Source organism: Balaenoptera borealis, assembly GCF_965194805.1.
Source record: "Balaenoptera borealis genome assembly, chromosome: 3".
Taxonomy (NCBI): domain Eukaryota; kingdom Metazoa; phylum Chordata; class Mammalia; order Artiodactyla; family Balaenopteridae; genus Balaenoptera; species Balaenoptera borealis.
The window spans coordinates 14,379,971-14,398,916 of NC_138866.1; the positions used below are offsets into that span (position 1 = coordinate 14,379,971).

Below are 18,946 nucleotides of genomic sequence, written 5' to 3' on the forward strand. Positions count from 1 at the left end.
ACAGTGAATATTTGCAAAGTCTTAGAACACTCACTGGCACTGAATAAGTGGCCAATTAAATACAATCGATTTCATTCTTCACGGGTTCCATATTTGCAAATTCTCCTACTTGCTAAAATTTATTTGTAATCATAAAATCAATACTTGTGGTGCTTTCATGGTCATTCGTGGACATGTGCAGAGTGGCAACAAATATGAGTAATCCAACACACACATTCCCAGCTGAGACAAAGCAACTCTCCGCCTTTTTGTTTCAGCTTTCATACTGTAAACAAGCATCCTTTTAAATGTCTCTTTAGTGTCACTTTTTTGGTGTGCTTTTTGTTGGCGATTTTGCTGTTTACAATGGCACCCAATCACAAGTGCTGAAGTGCTATCTTGTGTTCCTAAGTGCCAGAAGATTGTGATTGCCATGTGGAGAAAAGACAAGCTTTTCCTGTGTTCGATAAGCTTTGTTCAGACATGAGTTGTAGTGCTGGTGGCCATGAGTTCAATGTTAATGAATCAACAATATATATTAAATCAGGTATCTTTAAACGGAATCGGAGAAAATAAGGTAATGTATTGATCAGTTAATGAAAATGTTGTGACCAGTGGCTCACAGGAACCTAACCCTAGATTTCCTCTAGGAGCAGTGGTTCAATATTTGCTAATTCAGTGTTTGACTGAATAATAAGAATTGACTGCAGATAAATGGCATCCAAGTACTCAGAGGGGCAGCCTCCTTTAGGACAAGCTTTTGACTGTAGGGAGTATCCCTGGGAGGGCAGGAGAAGCAGGAGTAGTTCTGGCCATGCAGAGTGTGCCTCAGTTGGGCACAGATTTTTCTGTCAGATTTAAAAAAACAACAACCAAAAAGATGCAACCACATTTGGTCCCTTAGAAGCATAAGTTGTCATAGAAGATCCATCCGGAAACGGAGAGTAAATGTTCCCCCTTCCCCACAAATTCTTACTTCAAGAGTATTTTCCCTCATCTTTGAACCTACATAAGAGTTTGTAGAAAACGTTTGATACTCAAAACCAATAAGTTGAAAGCTTTCCCACAACCAGACAATAGACCCCATTATGCAGGGTATAACGTTTGTTATACTTAGCAATTCTCTTGTTAGCTTGGAGCACCAGCCTTTTCAGAAAGGGATCATTTTGTCCCTTCTGATTGAAAAGATCACAAAATGCTTCAATTTGGTGAGAAGTTTTGCCAACATATCTATTTTCCCCCAAACTCTTACTTTATGAAATGTTTGCAAATTGTTTCACACATACAGTGTATGAGAATGTGAAAGTGATTCAGAAAAGGGAAAGCTTCACTTAAAACGACTGGAAAATGCAAGTAGAAGGGAACAAAGGGAACATGGGTAACTGTGGCCCATATAATTTAATAACGTGCCTCTAGCCTCTTATTTTGGCAGTTTCCAAGGTACCACGATTTTAAAAAACAATGTCCCAACAAACATCCACCTGAAAACACTGTTGCATATTTCAGTGCTTTCACTCAATACATATTGACTGAGTGTCTTCTGTGTGTGTCAGACACTGGAGTAACTTTGCTTGTGTACACTGCTGAATAAAATAGGTATGGATCCTGGTTTTATGGGGCTTATTATCTCATGGGGGTAGGCATTCTGGTGGGGAAGTTTACTGTCTTGCTTTGGCAACTCCTTAGGATAAATTCGTAGAAGCTGGAAATTTAGAGTCAATGACCAGGCTCGCTTAAGTTTTAATTCAGTTCACCAGACTGCCCTCTTAAATAGTTATACCAAGTCACGTTCCTCCGATACCCACACCAATATTGGTGTGGTTATTCTTTTTAAGTCTGTGCCAATCTGATGCATGAAATGAGATAATCACAATTGCCTGAATTGGCATTTCTGGGATTTCTTTGCTTTTTTTTTTTTTTACTGAGGTTGAGCATCTTTTCATGGGTATATTGCCATTTGTGTTCCTCCTTTTGTGAATTTGCCCCATTTCTCATTAGGGTGATAATTTTCTCATTGAGTTGTAAGAGTTATAGATTTAAAATATTAACCCTTTTTCATATGTATGACAAATACTTCCTTGTTTTTTTTTTTGTCTTTGAACTTGTTTTATGACCTGTGGTCTTACACACAAAGTTTAAATTGTTTTGTAGTCAAATATGTCATTATTTTCCTTATGATTTATTTACTTAACAAAAATAGCTCTAAGTGCCAGGGCACCGTTACATGTGTTTTACGGATATTCATTCATTTAATCTTTATCACGACCCTACGAAGTGGGTCTTGCTGTATCCTCCATCTTTCCCCCTTTTTTTTTAAGATGAGGAAACTAGGGGTTTCCCTGGTGGCGCAGTGGCTGAGAATCTGCCTGCCAATGCAGGGGACACGGGTTCGAGCCCTGGTCCGGGGAGATCCCACATGCCGTGGAGCAACTAAGCCCGTGCGCCACAACTACTGAGCCTGCGCTCTAGAGCCCGCGAGCCACAAGTATTGAAGCCCGTGCACCTAGAGCCCGTGCACAGCAACAAGAAAAGCCACCACAATGAGAAGCCCGCGCACCACAACAAAGAGTAGCCCCCGCTGGCAGCAACTAGAGAAAGCCCGTGACCCAACGCAGCCAAAAACAAACAAATAAATAAATAAATAAATTTATTAAAAAAAAATAAAGATGAGGAAACTAGGTAGAGAGAAAGAAGCTAAGTACCTTGATTAAGGTTACCCAGTTAGTATGTGGTGAAGTGAGAATACGAACGTAGTCCCAGGCCACTAAGCTATATCAGCTCTGGTCTTGGTATTAGGCTCTCTGTGTGTGTTTATTTGTGGTTGCTTCATAAATGCTCACTGAATCTTCCACATCCTTGAGGGCAAGTGCCACATCTTTTATTTCTCCCAGTTCCTTCCCAGTGCCCTCCACACAGTACTGGGCATGGTATAGCTAGATGCTTAATAAGTACTTTTTGACTGAATGAATTGACTAAATCTGGATTCTGGATCATCAGCTCACACTTTTGTTTATGCTCAAAGAGGAGTTGACAGGTTCTATATTTTCCATTTTGCTTCCAGCAGGCGACTTGATAGGCTCGGCTTTGGCTAGGGCACCTGAGCTAATGAATGTCCCTCCACGGGTTCAGCTGTACTTTCCCCTTACTCCACAGCCCTCCTTCCCTCTTCATATAAGCCTCCTGGCTCTAATCCCTGCTGGAGAAATTCTAATAAGCCTTTTCCCAGGCACCACCCTTCAGAACCTGTCAGGTAAACACCAAGGACGCACAAGGGGAAAACGCCAAGAGGGCATGACTGGAAAGCCCAAAGGATGCTTGAACGAGCCTTTGAAACTCACCAAGAGATGGAGGGTCTTCCAGCTGTGGTCCTGGGTGTCTCTTCCTTCTGCAAAGGAGGGAAGGAAGTGAGGAATTATTTGGCTACTATGAACAGCATTCTCACATGTTATCTCAAAGAGACTTAGTCAACCAACAATTAAGGAGTTATCTTTGAACATAATCTCTTGTCTTCTCATATTCAGTCATTGGATAGATTCTCTTGGTTCTTCCTTTGCAGCCTCTCATGCATTCATTTTTTCCAGTCTCACTGACTACTTTCTAATTCAATGGGTCCCAAAATGTGGTCCCTGGACCAGCAGCAGCATCACCTAGGAGCTTCTTAGAGACGCAAACTCTCAGGCCCCAGCTCAGACCTACGGAATCAGACACTCTGGGGGTGGCGGCCAGCAAGCTGAGTTTGCATAAGCCCTACAGGTGATTCTGATGCACATTTGGGTTTGAGAACCGCTGCTCTAATGGAACCCCCCTTTTATTATTCAAACGTTATAAATGTGTTGGGTGCTCATTGTAGAAAATTTGGAAAATATAGACAAGTATGAGAGAAGCAGGCAAAAAAATTACCCCATAACTCTACCCCGCAGAGGGAAACACTATTTTACTATTTTAACATTTTTTGTTATTAAAAAATATGTTAAAATATGATAATATGATAAATATGATTTTATCATATATGATATGATAAAATATGATATGATTATCATATATGATAAATATGATAAATATAAATCTGATAAATATGATAAATATGAGAATCTTTGTTTCTTTTTGTATGTACTGTGGTGTTTTCTGATTGGTTCTGTCTACTTTTGGTCTTCCATTTCCTTCTTTCCGCTCCTAAAGCTCACCTTGGATCCATGATCCCATTCTTCTTCTTTTTTAAAATTGAGATATATTTGACATATAACACTGTGTGAGTTTAAGGTGTACGGCATACTGATTTGATACATTGATACTGAAATATTATCGCCACTATAGCATTAGCTAATACCTCTATTGTGTCACATAATTATCATTTCTTCTAGTATTGGGAATAATCAAGATCTAGTCACTTAGCAAGTTTAATGCTTATAATACAGTTTTGTTGTCTATAATCACTGTACTGTGTATTAGGGCTCTAGGACTTATCTACTAGAGGCAAGCTATTCTTTTTTTTAAAGCATATTTCTGATAGAACAACTTCTGGATCCAAAAATACTCAATGAGTTCCTCTTCCCCTCTGATTACTGTACATAAACCGCTTACCTTAGCATTCAGGAAGTTTTGTGATAGGATGTTTCCTCGCTTATCCACTAATATGCATGCTCCATAAGGAACAAAAACTTTGTATCCCTGGAACCTAATAACGTCATGTACTTGGTGGGCCTCAGTATACTTGTTCAAGGAATGAATGCATCTTCTTTTTTTTAAATTAATTAATTAATTAATTAATTAATCTTTGGCTGCCTTGGGTCTTCGTTGCTGCGCGCGCGGGCTTTCTCTAGTTGCGGCGAGCGGAGGCTACTACTCTTCGTTGCGGTGCATGGGCTTCTCATTGTGGTGGCTTCTCTCTGCGGAGCATGTGCTCTAGGCGCACGGGCTTCAGTAGTTGTGGTGCACGGGCTCAACAGTTGTGGCTCGTGGGCTCTAGAGCGCAGGCTCAGTAGTTGTGGTGCACGGGCTTCGTTGCTCCGCGGCATGTGGGATCCTCCCGGACCAGGGCTCGAACCCGTGTCCCCTGCATTGGCAGGCAGATTCTTAACCACTGCGCCACCAGGGAAGTCCTGAATGCATCTTCTAATACAGTCAAGTCATAGTTGATAAATCTGTATGCGCCATTCATGTCTCCTGCCTGGAAAAGCAGTTTGTGCTGTGGCGCTTTCTCAAAGTGCATATGCCTGGGACCTGTCCTAGGAGATTCTGATCTATTAGGTGTGGCTTCCCAGGTATCCCCAATTGAGAAGCTCAGGTCTAGAATGTCCCTTCCCCGTTTCTATGGATCTATGTTTATTATTCTCCTTCCAAAGTCACCTCCCTTCCCCTCCCCAGGCCTGTTGTACCAGATGGTTCTACTATGCCTCCTGCTGTTAGGAGGGGAGAAGGGAAGAGTTATCTGAATTAGGCCAAGCCAATCAGATTATTTCCCTGGGAATCTGAACTGTGTAGTGGAAGGCTGAGGCAGTCTGAAGGTGGTGGGTGCTGGCAATCAGAAGGTCCTTTGCTGCTGGCAGCCATGTGTTGTGATATATGAGTAGAGGAAGCCAGCCTTCAGGGAGGAGAGTGGACAGACATATAGAGGGAGGTAGGAAAGACAACTTGGTCTCAGAGGGAAAGAGATGGATGGAGAGGAAAACCGCCTCATGACGCCCCAGTTCCACGCAGTCCAGCTGTGCTTCGTGTCCCAGGCTTGACCCAAGTTCCCACTTGGGTGTCCTTTTCCCTGGAGTCAATGTGAAGGATCCTGTTCAGAAGCCCGTCTTTCCAGGCCTGCCTCAGATTCCTCCTCGTATTTGAAAGTCCCTCAGGTCTTCTCACCTGCAGCCCTCTCTCACTGCCATCACTGGCCTCGAGAGGGGTCGCGGGGCTTTACACTGAACTGTTCATAAATAATCATGTTGGCTAAATAACCAGTGATGGGGGAGGGGCTTTAATGTTCCAGGGCAGAGAAGCATGTTGGAGAAGAAAGCACAAAACACCACGGCGAGGGCCAGTCCTCTCCACAGAGGAGGAACCTGGGGTCCCATGCTGACTGCAGACTGACTGGGCTAGAATCTGGGTCCTCCCGCTCCCAGATACAAGTACTCTCAGCCCAGGCCCAGACGGGGCTGCGGAAAGGTCCCATCAAGTCCCCAGTCAGGAAATAGGTGTTGCCCAAAGTGAGTTCTAGAGCACACCTAGGATTCTGCTGTCAAACGTGTTTGTAAAACAATGATCTAAACAGTTCCACTTGTTTCTTTGAGGCTTCTCCGGCTCTAAGGCACAAGGAAGGGTACTTCCTGAAAGTTCAAGAGGGGAATTGAGAATGAGTCTGTGGCTAAGCGACTTTGGCTCCTGCCCCCCTTTGTCAGGGAGCAGGTCCCAGAGACAGGAGTCTATGGACTTATGAGGTAGAAAGGCCACTCTAAGCCTTCTTTTGGCTTTTAGCAAAGGTCTGGATTCCCCATTTCAGACAGACAGGCAACCACGTGTACCCTGCTCTCCATATCAGGCAGGGCTGGTCCACCACTTCCTCTTCAGGCTGATGATACTTTCTCACAACTCTTGCTGCATTGGTAACGGGAGAGAGAAATTAAGAAATATGTATGAGAATGGAAGAAAGCAAAAGCCGCAGAGGGAAAGAGAGGTGAGCTCATGAAAGGCAGCTTACCTCACCTTACTCCACCCTCTGCTTAGGGGCTGCTTCCGGCCCAAAGCTTGCTGCGTCTTTAAGTTTCTGTTCACACAGGATGGCTGCTTTAGACACAGTCCTTGTACAGTAATCACGTGCTTACATCCCGTCCTTTTGAGCTCTGAGGAAGAAGGAAAGGACAAGGGGTCAACATACCTGCCACCTCTACTTAACATAGAGATTTCCACCTACGGTGTGAGTGTGGTCGGGTGGGGAGGCTTGGGACCTGGCAGTTGAAGGGGAGGACGGAAGAGGACTATTTCTTCCTCCCCAAGCCAGCAAAGGTCTCTGGCCTTGGTTCCTTTGATGAGAGATTCACCAGCCTCATCTGATAGGCAGATGGAGGTATCTGCATTAGGCTGAGCTCCTATCCTGGCTTTGTTACCACCTCTGACCTTTAGAAACTCCAACTCAGGACTTCAGATATATCTCGTTTGTCCCTCTTGCTTCACGCTTTTTGCTTAGCGACTTGGGGTAGGTCAAGTGTTCAGTAATTAAAGGGGTGGGGCTGGATGACCTCAGGCTGCCCCTGGGCCTTCACCTCTGAATCATCTCCCAGGTGGGTGGGATTTGCCTTGGCACTGGTAAGTAATAAGGCCTGTGGTGAGTGCCCTGCTGAAAACTTACCACCCACCATCTTGGAGCTTTGTGAAGTGGAACGACTCTCAGATTGATTGGAGTTTCCTTATTTTTGGAAATTAAAAAAACTCAGAAACCCGGTGGGAATTTTCTCCCCCTTTGGCTAGGTTACAAGATACTGCAACCTGGAGCGGTTTCTGAGGGAGATCACTCCGGGCCTTCTCACTGGTTTCCCTGCGGTTTTCAGAGAGCTCAAAAGGGCCTGTCCTCTGGCTCAGGTGGTGGCCGGCAGAATGACCTGGGATTCTCTTCTGTGCAGGAACCCACTGATTTGGTTATCAGTAGGTGTGCAATCATATTTTTATTTATGTCACCACCAGGGTGTCCTGTTGGACTCTCCTTTCATCCTCTCCAAAGGCTGCTGCTTGGTGTGGCTTCAGCAGCGGGTGGCCCATCTTTAGAGGCGCCTAAAGACTTGGAGTGGTGGCCCTGCGAGTTGTCGGTGGGGTTCTTGAAAGCTCTAAATATGAAAGACATGAGGCTTGTTTTCGCTGGAGGCTTAGAGGTCGGCTGGGGCGTTGAGCACAACCCACTGGAGGCCCCACGGTTTGGCCTTCAGGACGCCTCTTGCTCTGTAATCTGTAATGGCCACCCTCCCTCCCCGGCAGACACGCGCCGGCGGACAGACGAGAGGCGCAGCCACCTGGGCGGGAGGCTGCGGTGCCTTTGTGCCTTTACTCCCGGGGCACGAGGTGGCAGCTGGAGGAGGGCTGGGGATGGCCCCGGGAGTCCCGCCAGGACGCCGTAGTTGGGGAGAAGTGGAATCTCTTCTCCCCCTCGCAAGCCTCGCCCGCATCGTAATTCTTTTTATTTTTACTTTCGAGCCATGTAAGGCATGCGGATGGGTAGGAGCGTTCCGGCGACACGTTGCCAGAGGCGCAGCGCCCGCCGGCCCGCGTGGCCAGAGCCCGGGGAAGGGACAGGCCGCGCGCCGCCCGCCCCACCAGACCCGCCGATCACGGTCGCGGCTGCCCGGGGTCGCAGAGCCCGCGCCGGCCACCTCCGCTCCGCGAGGCCGCGGGAAGCGAGTCCGCGCGGCCCAGCCGGGTCTCGGCTCCGGCTGCGCCTCGGGAGCGCCCGGGCGCGGGTAGCAGGGCCGATCGTGGCGCGGGGAGCTCCGGCAAGGGCCGCCCCGGCGGGTCCGCGCCCCGCGCCCCAGGCCGCTGGCGGCCCGGCCCACGTTTTCCCTCTCTCCCTCTCCCTCCGCCCCCTCCGCTCCGTCCCTCCCCTCCGCTCCGTCCCTCCCCTCCGCTCCCCTCCCTCCCCGCGCTTCCCCTCCTCCTGCCTGGTCATGTGTCGCCTTTTTTTGTTTGCAGTGGAAACAATTTCTCGCCGCTCGGCGCGCCCCGGCCCGACGCGCCGCGGCGGAGGCGAGCGGGAGGCGGGACGGGGCGGGGAGAGCGGCGGGGCCGGCGGGAGGACGCGCGGCGCGCCCGGCGGACGCCGCAGGTCCCATGCCGCGCCGCGACCCCCGCGCCCCTGCCGCCCGCCGCCCCGGGCTCGCCGCGCCGCGTCCGCGCGTCCTTAGCCGGGCCACCAAGCGATGCCCGCTGGGCGCCTGCGAAAGTTTGTCGGCTCCCGCTGAAGGGCAGCGGCGCCCCCGCGTCCCCGCGCCCCGCTCCGGCCAGGTGAGTTTGCTCCCCGCTCCCGCCCGCGCCCGAATGGGATTGGGGTGACTCGGGGCGGGGGCAGTCGTTCGAGGCCGTCCAGGAGGCGACCTCGCCGCTCTCGACAGACCGGGGAGTCCGCAGTTCCTGGGTGAGCGGGCCCGGGATTGGGGGGCCTGGCCGGGCGGGGAGACGGGAGCCCCCGAGCGGGGAAGTTGCCCAGTCCGAAGAGTTTCCTGCCCCGACGTGCGGGCTGTTTCCCGGTGCCTCGATTTCCGAAAAGCCGCCCTAAAGGAACAGAGTTAGTATTGTCCGCGAAGGACTGGATCCCCGCCGTTCCGGGCCGGGGCAGGGGGTGCCGATCAAGGGGAGACCCCAAGACGACAGACAGCCTCCTAACAAAGATTCCCCCCCCCCCCCTCCCCAAACTGTGCAGGCTTGGCACCGGCAGAGAGAGTCTCCGGAGACTCTAGAGGCTTGACTCCTCCTCACCCCGGCCCTCTTTGAAACCCTCCTTGGGTCCTGGAGAAGTTGGGGGGCGGCGGGCTTTTATTGATGTGTTTTTAAGGCTCGCCGCGGTGCGGCCAATAAAAGGTTTATGACATCTGACCGGCAGTGAAGGTATGCGAGCTCCCAATTGCCCTGTATACGGGGAGAAGAGCAGTTTCCCCGTTGCCTGGCAACGCCGCTGATTGACGCGGGACGCAGCCAATCGCCGCTCCCGCAGGTCCCCTTGAAATGTTTTTGACAAGTACAGTAGACGGGAGTGGAGCGCGTGCGTGCGTGCGCGCGCGCAGAGGGGGGGTTGCCCCCCCCCCAAACTCGCAACTGCCCTGCTCGGCTTGGAGAGGATTTCTCAACTTTTTAAAGTTCACATTGAACATCTGTTCAGAGCTGGGCCAGTAATGTCTTTGTCAGTTATTTGGAGCCCTCTGGTAGTGGGCAAGAAACTAGCTTTCCTGCTGCATTTTCTCCGTTAAAAAAGAAAAAAAGATAAGAAAACACAGCAAGTCATAAAAAAACAAGAAGAGGGTGTGCGTGTGGAGAACGTAACCAATAGCAAACCGAAAAATTGTTAAGGAGGTCACTAGTGAATAACTATTTGCGGATCCGGTGGAGCAACCTTATTGGCAGCAGATTAAAAATGTTTGCTTAACTGCAGACTCACATGATCCGGATTCTTTTTTTTTCCCCCCTCTAAAATAGGAGGAAAAAAAGATTTGGTGAATTATGTAGTTAGAGTACAATAAGGAAAACTCCTCAGCTGTGGTTTCTGGGAACTGTTTTTTAAAATGGAACTCTAGTGATCAGCAGCTCTTGATACCGTTGCTATAAAATGCGGGATTTATAGGGATGCAGTTAACAGTTGGAGAACATGGGGGGCACAGAAACACAAAGCAGACAAATGATCCAAGGGTGCTGGGCCCCGGTAACCCTCTTTTCTTGACAGTGCTGTTTTTCTAATAAAACCATATTGCTGGCAATGTTTGTTTAAAACAAAAGGAAACGTGGAGAATAGCGTGTTGGTTCCTTTGGGAAGCTACTGACAAATAAGCAAATTAAAAAGAAAGAGAGCAGCATGTTGTCATAGCAACAGTGCAATTAAATTACTTTACTGTCAGCCATGATATAATTTTCCTGTTTGGAAGCTCAGGAGACATAAAACTTTCCTCTGGAGCTGAAGTTGACTTCAGTGGCTGGGTCGTTGTTCTCTTTTGTACTCGACCATGTGGATATTCTTGGTTATCAGAAAATTAGGTTTTTTGATGGGGGTACGTGGAAACTTTGAGAGAGACAAGCCTAATTTTGATTTGTTTGTAAAGAAGGTAAAAGGAGAATCAGGCTGGTCTCTGTCTTACCCCCAAATTTAAGATACTAGATTATTCTTTAAAATGTGTCCTGTACTACTCAGGTTAGCCTCCTTTCTTGATGAAAAAATATTCCCTGTGGATGAATCCGAGGTAGGTATCTGAACTGCCCTGCTTCCATGGGACTTTGGTCTCTGTGGATGTTTTCTCTCCTTAGCGTTGGACATCTACCAGCAGCTCCAGAGAGCTCCCCCCACCTCAGGCCTTTGGTCTGTAGGTTCTGTTTGTCCACTTTTGGGGAGGGGGTCTGCTACCATTCTCAGGCACCTTTGACTAGCTGTTTAGTGCCCCACATTATGCTTTCTAGAATCTCATTCTAGAGCTTCCCTAGCTGAAGTGGCAGTTATTTTAGGCATGTTATCAGTGGGCATTTCAAGCCTTAGAATGATCATGTCTTTGCTCTTGATGTGTTCATTCTTTTTTCTAGATAGACTGCTTGATCTTCTTACTCAGGGGTGGGGTGGAGGATAAAACAGACCCCAAGCGCATTGTCTGAGCACTGTAGACGGAGAGTGGGAGACCTCTTTCATTATCTGACTGTTCTTTCCATCTCACATTGAGTGCTCACGGGTTGAATGTGCCTTGTATCTGTCGGGGTCATTCCGTTTGTGGACTTGTCACCTCCCCCATTGTCTTTCCTCATCAGATATTTTACTCCCTGTTCTAGGTCATTGATAACAATGGGGGAGGGGTAGAGTAGAATTCTGTAGCAGTTTTTGTTGGATTTGCCTTCCTGTCTTGAAGCTCTTGGTTGCTCTCCTGACTTTTTTCACCGATTTTAACTTCAGTTAATGGCTTATCTTCACATTCCCATGTATTTGTGTGGTGTCTGACGTTACTCACTTTTTTGTTCAGATTGTAGTGTCCCAAAGAGATTAAATGTACTTCCTCCTCCAGTTTGAATCCACAGAATTCCTTGGCATCACTCTTTAGACTTGCCAAGTGTTGTTAAAGTTGCAGTTTTAGGTCATGACTTGCGGTGAAAGAAAGAAAAAAAAAATCAAATAAAACACTACCAAATTGATGCCCATCATAGCCATAGTTTTGATTCCTAGTCAGTTGCAGCGGTCTTTGTATGGAAAGAGCTGAACTTAAGCTGAACCAACTGGCCTTAAACTTATAGGTATGTCCTTTTTTTTTTTTGAGAAAGATAAACAGTGAGACCTGTCACCCAAAATGACATGGGCTGTGGTTGCACTTATTTTGTGGTGTTTATTGTGCGGCTCGAAAGAATTTTGTACATATTCATGTATAATAGGTAAACTGAGGCAGCAGGAAATAACTGATTTTTCCAGGGTCACAGTGGGAGTCTTCATAGATCAGGAAGAAGGCATTGTGGGATTTCCCATTCTTTTTTTTTTTTTGATTGAAGTATAGTTGATTTACAATGTTGTGTTAGTTTCTGGTGTACAGCAAAGTGATTTTATATGTATATATATTCTTTTTTGTATTCTTTTCCATTGCGGTTTATCATAAGATATTGAATACAGTTCCCTGTGCTATACAGTAGGCTTATCCATTCTATATATCATAGTTTGCATCTGCTAATCCCAAACTCCCAATCCACCCCTCCCCCTCCCATTCTTTTCTTGGCATGTGCACATTAAAGGTGCTGTGAACATTTCCTGGCTTGTACTTAAGGGGTAACAGGTCATTGCGCTATGTGCGTGGTAGACCGAATTTACTGCTGTTAATCGGGCATCTCTGTGTGGTGGAATGTGGGTTAACGTCGCTCAGTGTGGGAGCCGTGAGGGGATGTTCGTAAGTGGTAGGGGGTCCACAGAGGTGGCAGGGGTGGGAGGGGGGCATAATCACTAGGGAGGGTATGGCTGCCTCTCTGTTTTGGGTTTCACCGCCTCGTCTTCTCTCTGTCATGTGTTTCCCAGGAGCCTTCACGTAAATGGGTCCAGTCATGCCTCCCAGTAAGAAGCCAGAAAGCTCAGGAATTAGTGTCTCCAGTGGGCTGAGTCAGTGTTACCGGGGCAGCGGTTTCTCCAAGGCCCTTCAGGAAGACGATGACCTCGACTTTTCTCTGCCTGACATCCGATTAGAAGAGGGGGCCATGGAAGATGAAGAGCTGACCAACCTGAACTGGCTGCACGAGAGCAAGAACCTGCTGAAGAGCTTCGGGGACTCGGTCCTGCGGAGCGTCAGCCCCGTCCAGGACCTGGACGATGACACGCCCCCATCCCCTGCCCACTCCGACATGCCCTACGATGCCAGGCAGAACCCCAACTGCAAGCCCCCCTACTCCTTCAGCTGCCTCATATTTATGGCCATCGAGGACTCGCCAACCAAGCGCCTGCCGGTAAAGGATATCTACAACTGGATCTTGGAACATTTTCCGTATTTTGCAAACGCACCTACTGGGTGGAAAAACTCAGTGAGACATAATTTGTCCTTGAATAAGTGTTTTAAGAAAGTGGACAAAGAGAGGAGTCAGGTAAGCCTCTGGGTCTGGAACTCAAGTTTTTCTTTTTGAAATTAAACATGTTTCTCCATTAATAAAAAATGTTCAGGAATATAAATTCACCACACGGAAGTAGCAGTTATAAAACGGGTAATTCTATGTCATTTCATTCATTTAGATAATTGTCAAGAACTTCCTTTTCCTGTGTTTGGTGTTTCTAAAGCCAGATTGAGGGTTTCCCACTGGGGCACGTGGTTACAAAGCAGTGGTTTACAGACTTGATTGGTTCTGAGTATCATCGTCCTTCAGAGTCGGTGGGTGGGTCCCCCTTTGGCTTTGGAGACCAAACAAAGGTCTGTATTCTGAGGGCAGCCATGAACCATGAGGTGTGTGTGTATACATACATATATATATATGTGTGTGTGTGTGTGTGTGTGTGTGTGTGTGTGTGTGTGTGTGTCTGTGTGTTGTGTGTATATTTGAGGAAAGTTGCCACCGAGGGGTAGAAAAAAATGGCATCTATTTTCGTTCTGAATATTAACTTGGAGGAAGGCAGCTGGTCCAGGATTCTGGAACAAATGGACAGTGGTGGACATTGCGGGGGGCGACTTGAGCATCCTTATATACTCCAAGACCAAAGACACGAATTGCCCAGGCGACTCTCTTGAAATCAGGTGTCTACAAAGTGTCTGGCAACTTTGAAACTCCCTCTGAGTATGGAAGGTGGACTGAGGGTAAGGTTCCCATTCAAGACTGACTTTCAGAAGGTGGAATTTTGACTTTAAAGACTTCAAAGCTCGAGCTTCGTGGTTCGCTAAAGGAAGACAGTTTTAATAATTTGCTTTATTTTTCTTGTAAGGAACACAATAGGTATGGTAGAAATAGGATTGACTGTTAGAGCTGGAAATCAAAATTGTGACCTAGCTTGGGGTTCTGAAAAGTAATGTAGCCACAGTTAAAATAACTTGCCAGAAAACGTACTCTCCACAAAGTTTTCGTGTTGCCCTATTCTCACGGTTTTGGTTTCCGTGTTAGTGGTGCTGTGGTGTGGAGCTGGCGGTCTGCTTTCCATCCTTTTTAAAGTTCAGGTTCGGGCTCAGGACCACTCTGGAGTGGGCTCAGCAGCTGTGCAGGGTCGGGGCCTTTCATTTCTTTCTCTCCAGGAACAGGTATGTGCTTCCAGTTGAATCTTGAGCCTGAGAAGATTCTACTTGTCCTTGGCCTGGAAGACTACGACTGTGGCAGTGGTGAAACCCTATTTTTCCTTGCTGCCACTGGGCACGTTTGTCTGCAGATGCTGTTCACCCCGAGTTTATGTTAAGATGGAGCGTGGGCGTGCAGGGTTTCAGGAGGGTGTTGCCCAGGAAGAGGAAAGATGTGGAGACTGAGGAGCTTTGCCGCTGATCGTGGGTGCAGGTGACGCCTGGATCCAGCGTGCAAGTGTGAACACTCCTGAGTGCTCTGGGCCCTGCCTTCCCAGTTACGTACTTATTTTTATGTAACTGTAACAATCGGGGGGCACTGCTGTTGTCCCCAGGTGTCCATCACTTGCCCTCCTCCCCTCCACATCCCAGAATGGGCATCCGAAGACTGACCTCCGGACTCGGCTCTGCTGAGTGTTTTAAGATCATTCCTTGAACTTAGAGAAAATTCGCCGCTCCCCTGTAAAGAACCAAGTCTGTGGTCTTAAAAACTTCCATATAGGTGGGTCCTTAAGAAAGGGAAAATCTTGGGAAGCAATTCCAGGGTTAGAAGGTAGAGAAGAAAGGGCTCTCAGGTCCGCCAGAGCAGCACATCCCTGATGAAGCAATGATCAGGGCTTTAAGTTGGTGTGAAATGATTCTGCAAGTTACCACATGCCTGGGTCGGCGTGTTTGTCATCACGCCGGGGCACATAATAGTAATTTAGCAAATGCACTCTCTGAAATGTTAAACAAGACCAGCTCCAAAGTATGCAGAGAGACCCGGGAGTATTATTCATCAGCCTGGGGAGTGACAAGCGGGCGCTGGATGGCACCCCGGCAGGAGCGCCATCTCCCCCTTGCACCCCCCTGCCCCGCTCTGGGAGTCGTGTTTTCCTGGGGCGACGGTTGTCATTCCGCAGATAGCGCCTGTAGAAAGGGAATGGTTTTAAGGGCTTGAGTTTGTTCATCTTGTGAAATGTTGAGCTCTGGCTTCCTGGGCGCACCGACCTGTGTTAACATGCTTCAGATCAGATGCCAGTCACTTTTGTGGCTGGGAGTTTGTTCCCGGGGTTTGTGATGCTGTGAGAACAAAGCAAGGTGTGTGAACTCCCCACTTTACTCCTCTTTCCTCGGATAACCCTGGGGCCAGCTGCTGGCTGCCCTGAGAGGGGCCGACTCCCGGGTACCCTCAGGCACTGGTCTCGACCCATTCATTTGTGGTTTTCTCCGGTGGCCAGCTGAGTAAGGGAAAGGCATTTCCCTCACACTCTGCCCAGGGGAAGCTCCTCGGGCTCTCAGGTAAGCTCATGTTTTCCCAGAGGATTTTACTTGGCTGTAGCTCCCGTGCTGAGGTTTCTGCTGCAACACAGAGACTAAATGTGCCCGAATGTTGGTGAGAAAGATGCCAGGGGAAGGGGAGGATGGAAGCCTTGCGAGCTGTGTTTCCAGAGTTAGCCGTTCCGCTTTTTGTTTTCTTTTTAAAAGTGTGGGACACGGTTTTTTTTTTTTTTTTAAACATCTTTATTGAAGTATAATTGCTTTACAATGGTGTGTTAGTTTCTGCTTTATAACAAAGTGAATCAGTTATACATATACATATGTTCCCATATCTCTTCCCTCTTGCGTCTCCCTCCCTCCCACCCTCCCTATCCCACTCCTCTAGGTGGTCACAAAGCACCGAGCTGATCTCCCTGTGCTATGCGGCTGCTTCCCACTAGCTATCTATTTTACGTTTGGTAGTATATATATGTGGGACACGGTTTTAAACTTGGCATAAGCATGAGAATGCAGAATGTGGTGTGATCCTTGTCCCTGGGGGCTTGGGACAGTCCCCTGCCGCACAGCTGCTTGGCTGGGGTGCTGGAGAAGGGAGCACCCTGGGTGGCACCAGAATCACCTGCGGCACTTACACACAACCGCCACTTCTCGGCCCCTTCCTGGAGACGCTGACTTAGTGGGTTTGAGGTGGGCTGGGGAAAACCGAAATTCTGATAAGCTTCGTAGGTATTTCTGATTTACAGCCAGATTTGGGAATCCTTGAACTAGATCCCCTTTTGGGTTCTTTCCAGTGCTGAGATTTCATCAAGGACATACTCTCATGAATGGGTAAGTTAGGTGAGAATAGAGGTGTTTTTTTTTTTCTTCCTGTTTTATCTCTAACAGGAATTTGAAAGATAGAGGTTTTTTTGTTTGTTTGTTTTGTTTTTGTTTTTCTCCCAATCATGGAAAATTTCAAACATATACAGTAGAGAGAATCAGTCACTCTACAGTAGTGACTGCATACAGTAGTACAGTGACTCTGTATAACCACCATCACTGCCCACACCACCAGATTTAGTAGTTAACAAGGGCTTGCCTCTCTTACTTCGTTCTTTTTTTTTTTTTTTTTTGCTGTTGCTTAAGTATTTTGAAGCAAATCCTAGCCCTCATGTCATTTTATCCCAACATATTTTAGTGTGCGTAAGAACAGTTTCCATAACCACAATGCCAGTGTTACCTCTGATAAAGTGAACAGGTCTTTGGCCTCACCTAAAGCCAGATCTGTGTTCAGATATCCTGGATGGTTTACAAAATGTTTGTTTGAATAAGGATCCAAACATTGCTTACACATTGCATTTGGCTTTGTTTCTTCAGCCTGTTTCCATCCACGGCAGACCCCTGCCCCTTCCTTGTCAAATAGACCCCTCCACGTAATATGTCTGCTTCATTGGGGTTTCATTAAGCTTGTTCCTCTGTCCCCTTGTACGTATATTCTGTGAAATGGAAGTAAGTGCTAAAAGGCTAGGTCACATTCCGGCTTGTTTTCCCTCAGGAATACTTTATGGACGAGTCTCGTGCCTCCTCCCATCAGGAAGGCTGGTTGACCCACTCCTGGAGGTGCTGCGCTTGTGTTGTGGGTTCATGTAGAGTCGGCTGTCCCCTCCCTCCTCTGCAAAGTCCCCATCAGCCTTTCATCTCACGGTTTCATGTATGGACGCCCTTTGCCCACATCAATCAAGATTGCGGTCCAAAGTCTGGGATTAAGTTTTGTTATTTCCTAAATACAGTTCTTAGTTGGAACCATAAGCTTAGCATGTCCTAACCTCTCTGAGTATTTGTAAATGAGAAGTAAAGTGTACTTTTTATTGTTTTATAAACTGGATTATAATGGCTCAGGGGTGTGTGTTGCTATTTCTGTGCTTTTTCTTTACTTCCCCTCTTGACACTTGAACAAAACACATTGTTGTCATAACAGGGTTTATAAAGGAAACAGTGTACAGAAATATGTTTATTATATCCAGGGCTGAGTGCTTTAAGTACAGTTTTAGCTTGTAAATATAAGCAGCTTGTCTTGGTTGAAAGAGGCCTGGATTGGAGGCCAAGATACCTGGTTCTAGTTTTGATGCTGGAGATACATGGCTGTCTTGGGCCTCAGTTTTCTCAGCTATAGAAGCAAGAGTTTATTGTTACTTGAAGCTTCTTAATTTGGGGGTCTATGAATGTGAGAGGCTTTGCAAACAGCCTGAAATTATTGATAACATGTCATGTGACTATGCATTTTCCTAGAGGATCTCAAGATTTTGTTTGATCAGTTTTTAGGTTCTTAATGGGACCTCTGATCCTGGAAAGGTGCAGAACCACTGGTATTTTATAATAACAATAGTGGACTTAATATGGAACACTTGCTTTGTGCTTTCCCAATATATCATTTCTTTCTCACTATAACCCTATGAGGTAGGCCCTAGTTTCATTCTTAAAATAGATGATGAGTTAAGCTCAGAGTGGTTAAGCAACTTGCTGGAGGTCACGCAGCTAGTAAGTAACACAATAGGAATTCACCTGAATTCCCTGCAAATCTAAAGGGCATGTGCTGAAATTAACTCTGGTGCCTGAGCACACTTTCTCAGTGTAGATGCTGCTGTAGATGATCTCTGTGGACTTCCTCAAAGTAGCCTATAAACATGAGTTACAGGGGAATTAAAATAACCCAGATAAACTCAGAATTTACTCTGCGGGTACAGGATAGAGAAAGGTAAATATAGAGAATATTTTTGTGCTGTCAGGATGGGGCCAAGCTCTGTCCTTGTCAAGCAACTGGAAGGGTGTCGGCGTTTGCACGAAGCCTATCATGGCCCTCCAGCTCCCCGTTTCCAGGCTCTTCCCAGGCCCCCTGCCTCCCAGGTCGCCTCCACTGAGGTCTGGCCCAAGTTCAAAGCCCCTTCTCCCTGCATAGACACTGTTTATACAAGTTCTCCCTCCAATTCCCAGCCCCCTTGATGTTCGCTTTTCCATCCTGGTGGATGAAATTCTTTTTCAAAGGCAGTTTTGAAAATGTAGCACCTCTTATATGGCAACACCCCCATACCACAGTTGCTCTCATTCCCTCCGCTTGGGGGTGCAACCACAGAATCAAGAGCATTTCCCTTTCCCGTGTAATAGCCACCATACCTGTGATGGTCACTTTAGGAAGAAGAAAGCCCTTAACTACTACTGTTATTATTTTGGGGGGATGGGGATAAATGATGCTCTTTGAAAAACTGTGCAGTTCTGTCCTGATGAGTAAATTACTAAAAATC

At 47.3% G+C, this 18,946-nt stretch overlaps 2 protein-coding genes and 1 long non-coding RNA gene across 19 annotated transcripts in view; 1 reads left to right on the plus strand and 2 right to left on the minus strand.

The window, feature by feature from the left end:
- The window catches only part of LOC309624938 (uncharacterized protein), a 53,703-nt gene extending 44,926 nt beyond the window's left edge, over positions 1-8,777 (minus strand). The window contains exons 1-3 of one of the 12 annotated variants that reach the window (XM_082383733.1): positions 7,310-8,461; positions 6,662-6,803; positions 3,318-3,364 (exon numbers count right to left, since the gene is read on the minus strand). In XM_082383733.1, coding sequence (XP_082239859.1) covers positions 3,318-3,364; positions 6,662-6,803; positions 7,310-7,319 — 199 coding nt within the window. In that variant the 5' untranslated portion in view covers positions 7,320-8,461. Of the gene's footprint in view, positions 1-1,876; positions 3,365-4,736 lie in introns of those variants that run through there. The other 11 variants (XR_014242232.1, XR_014242233.1, XR_014242234.1 and 8 more) reach the window with 11 other exon arrangements.
- Positions 1-18,946, minus strand: part of LOC309624946 — a 436,224-nt gene that overhangs the window by 362,898 nt on the left and 54,380 nt on the right. The gene's annotated exons all lie outside the window — the stretch shown is intronic.
- Positions 1-18,946, plus strand: part of FOXN3 (forkhead box N3) — a 407,081-nt gene that overhangs the window by 156,406 nt on the left and 231,729 nt on the right. For 2 of the 6 annotated variants that reach the window (XM_082383724.1, XM_082383728.1), the window contains exons 1-2: positions 8,694-8,949; positions 12,683-13,239. In XM_082383724.1, coding sequence (XP_082239850.1) covers positions 12,697-13,239 — 543 coding nt within the window. In that variant the 5' untranslated portion in view covers positions 8,694-8,949; positions 12,683-12,696. The other 4 variants (XM_082383729.1, XM_082383727.1, XM_082383726.1 and 1 more) reach the window with 4 other exon arrangements.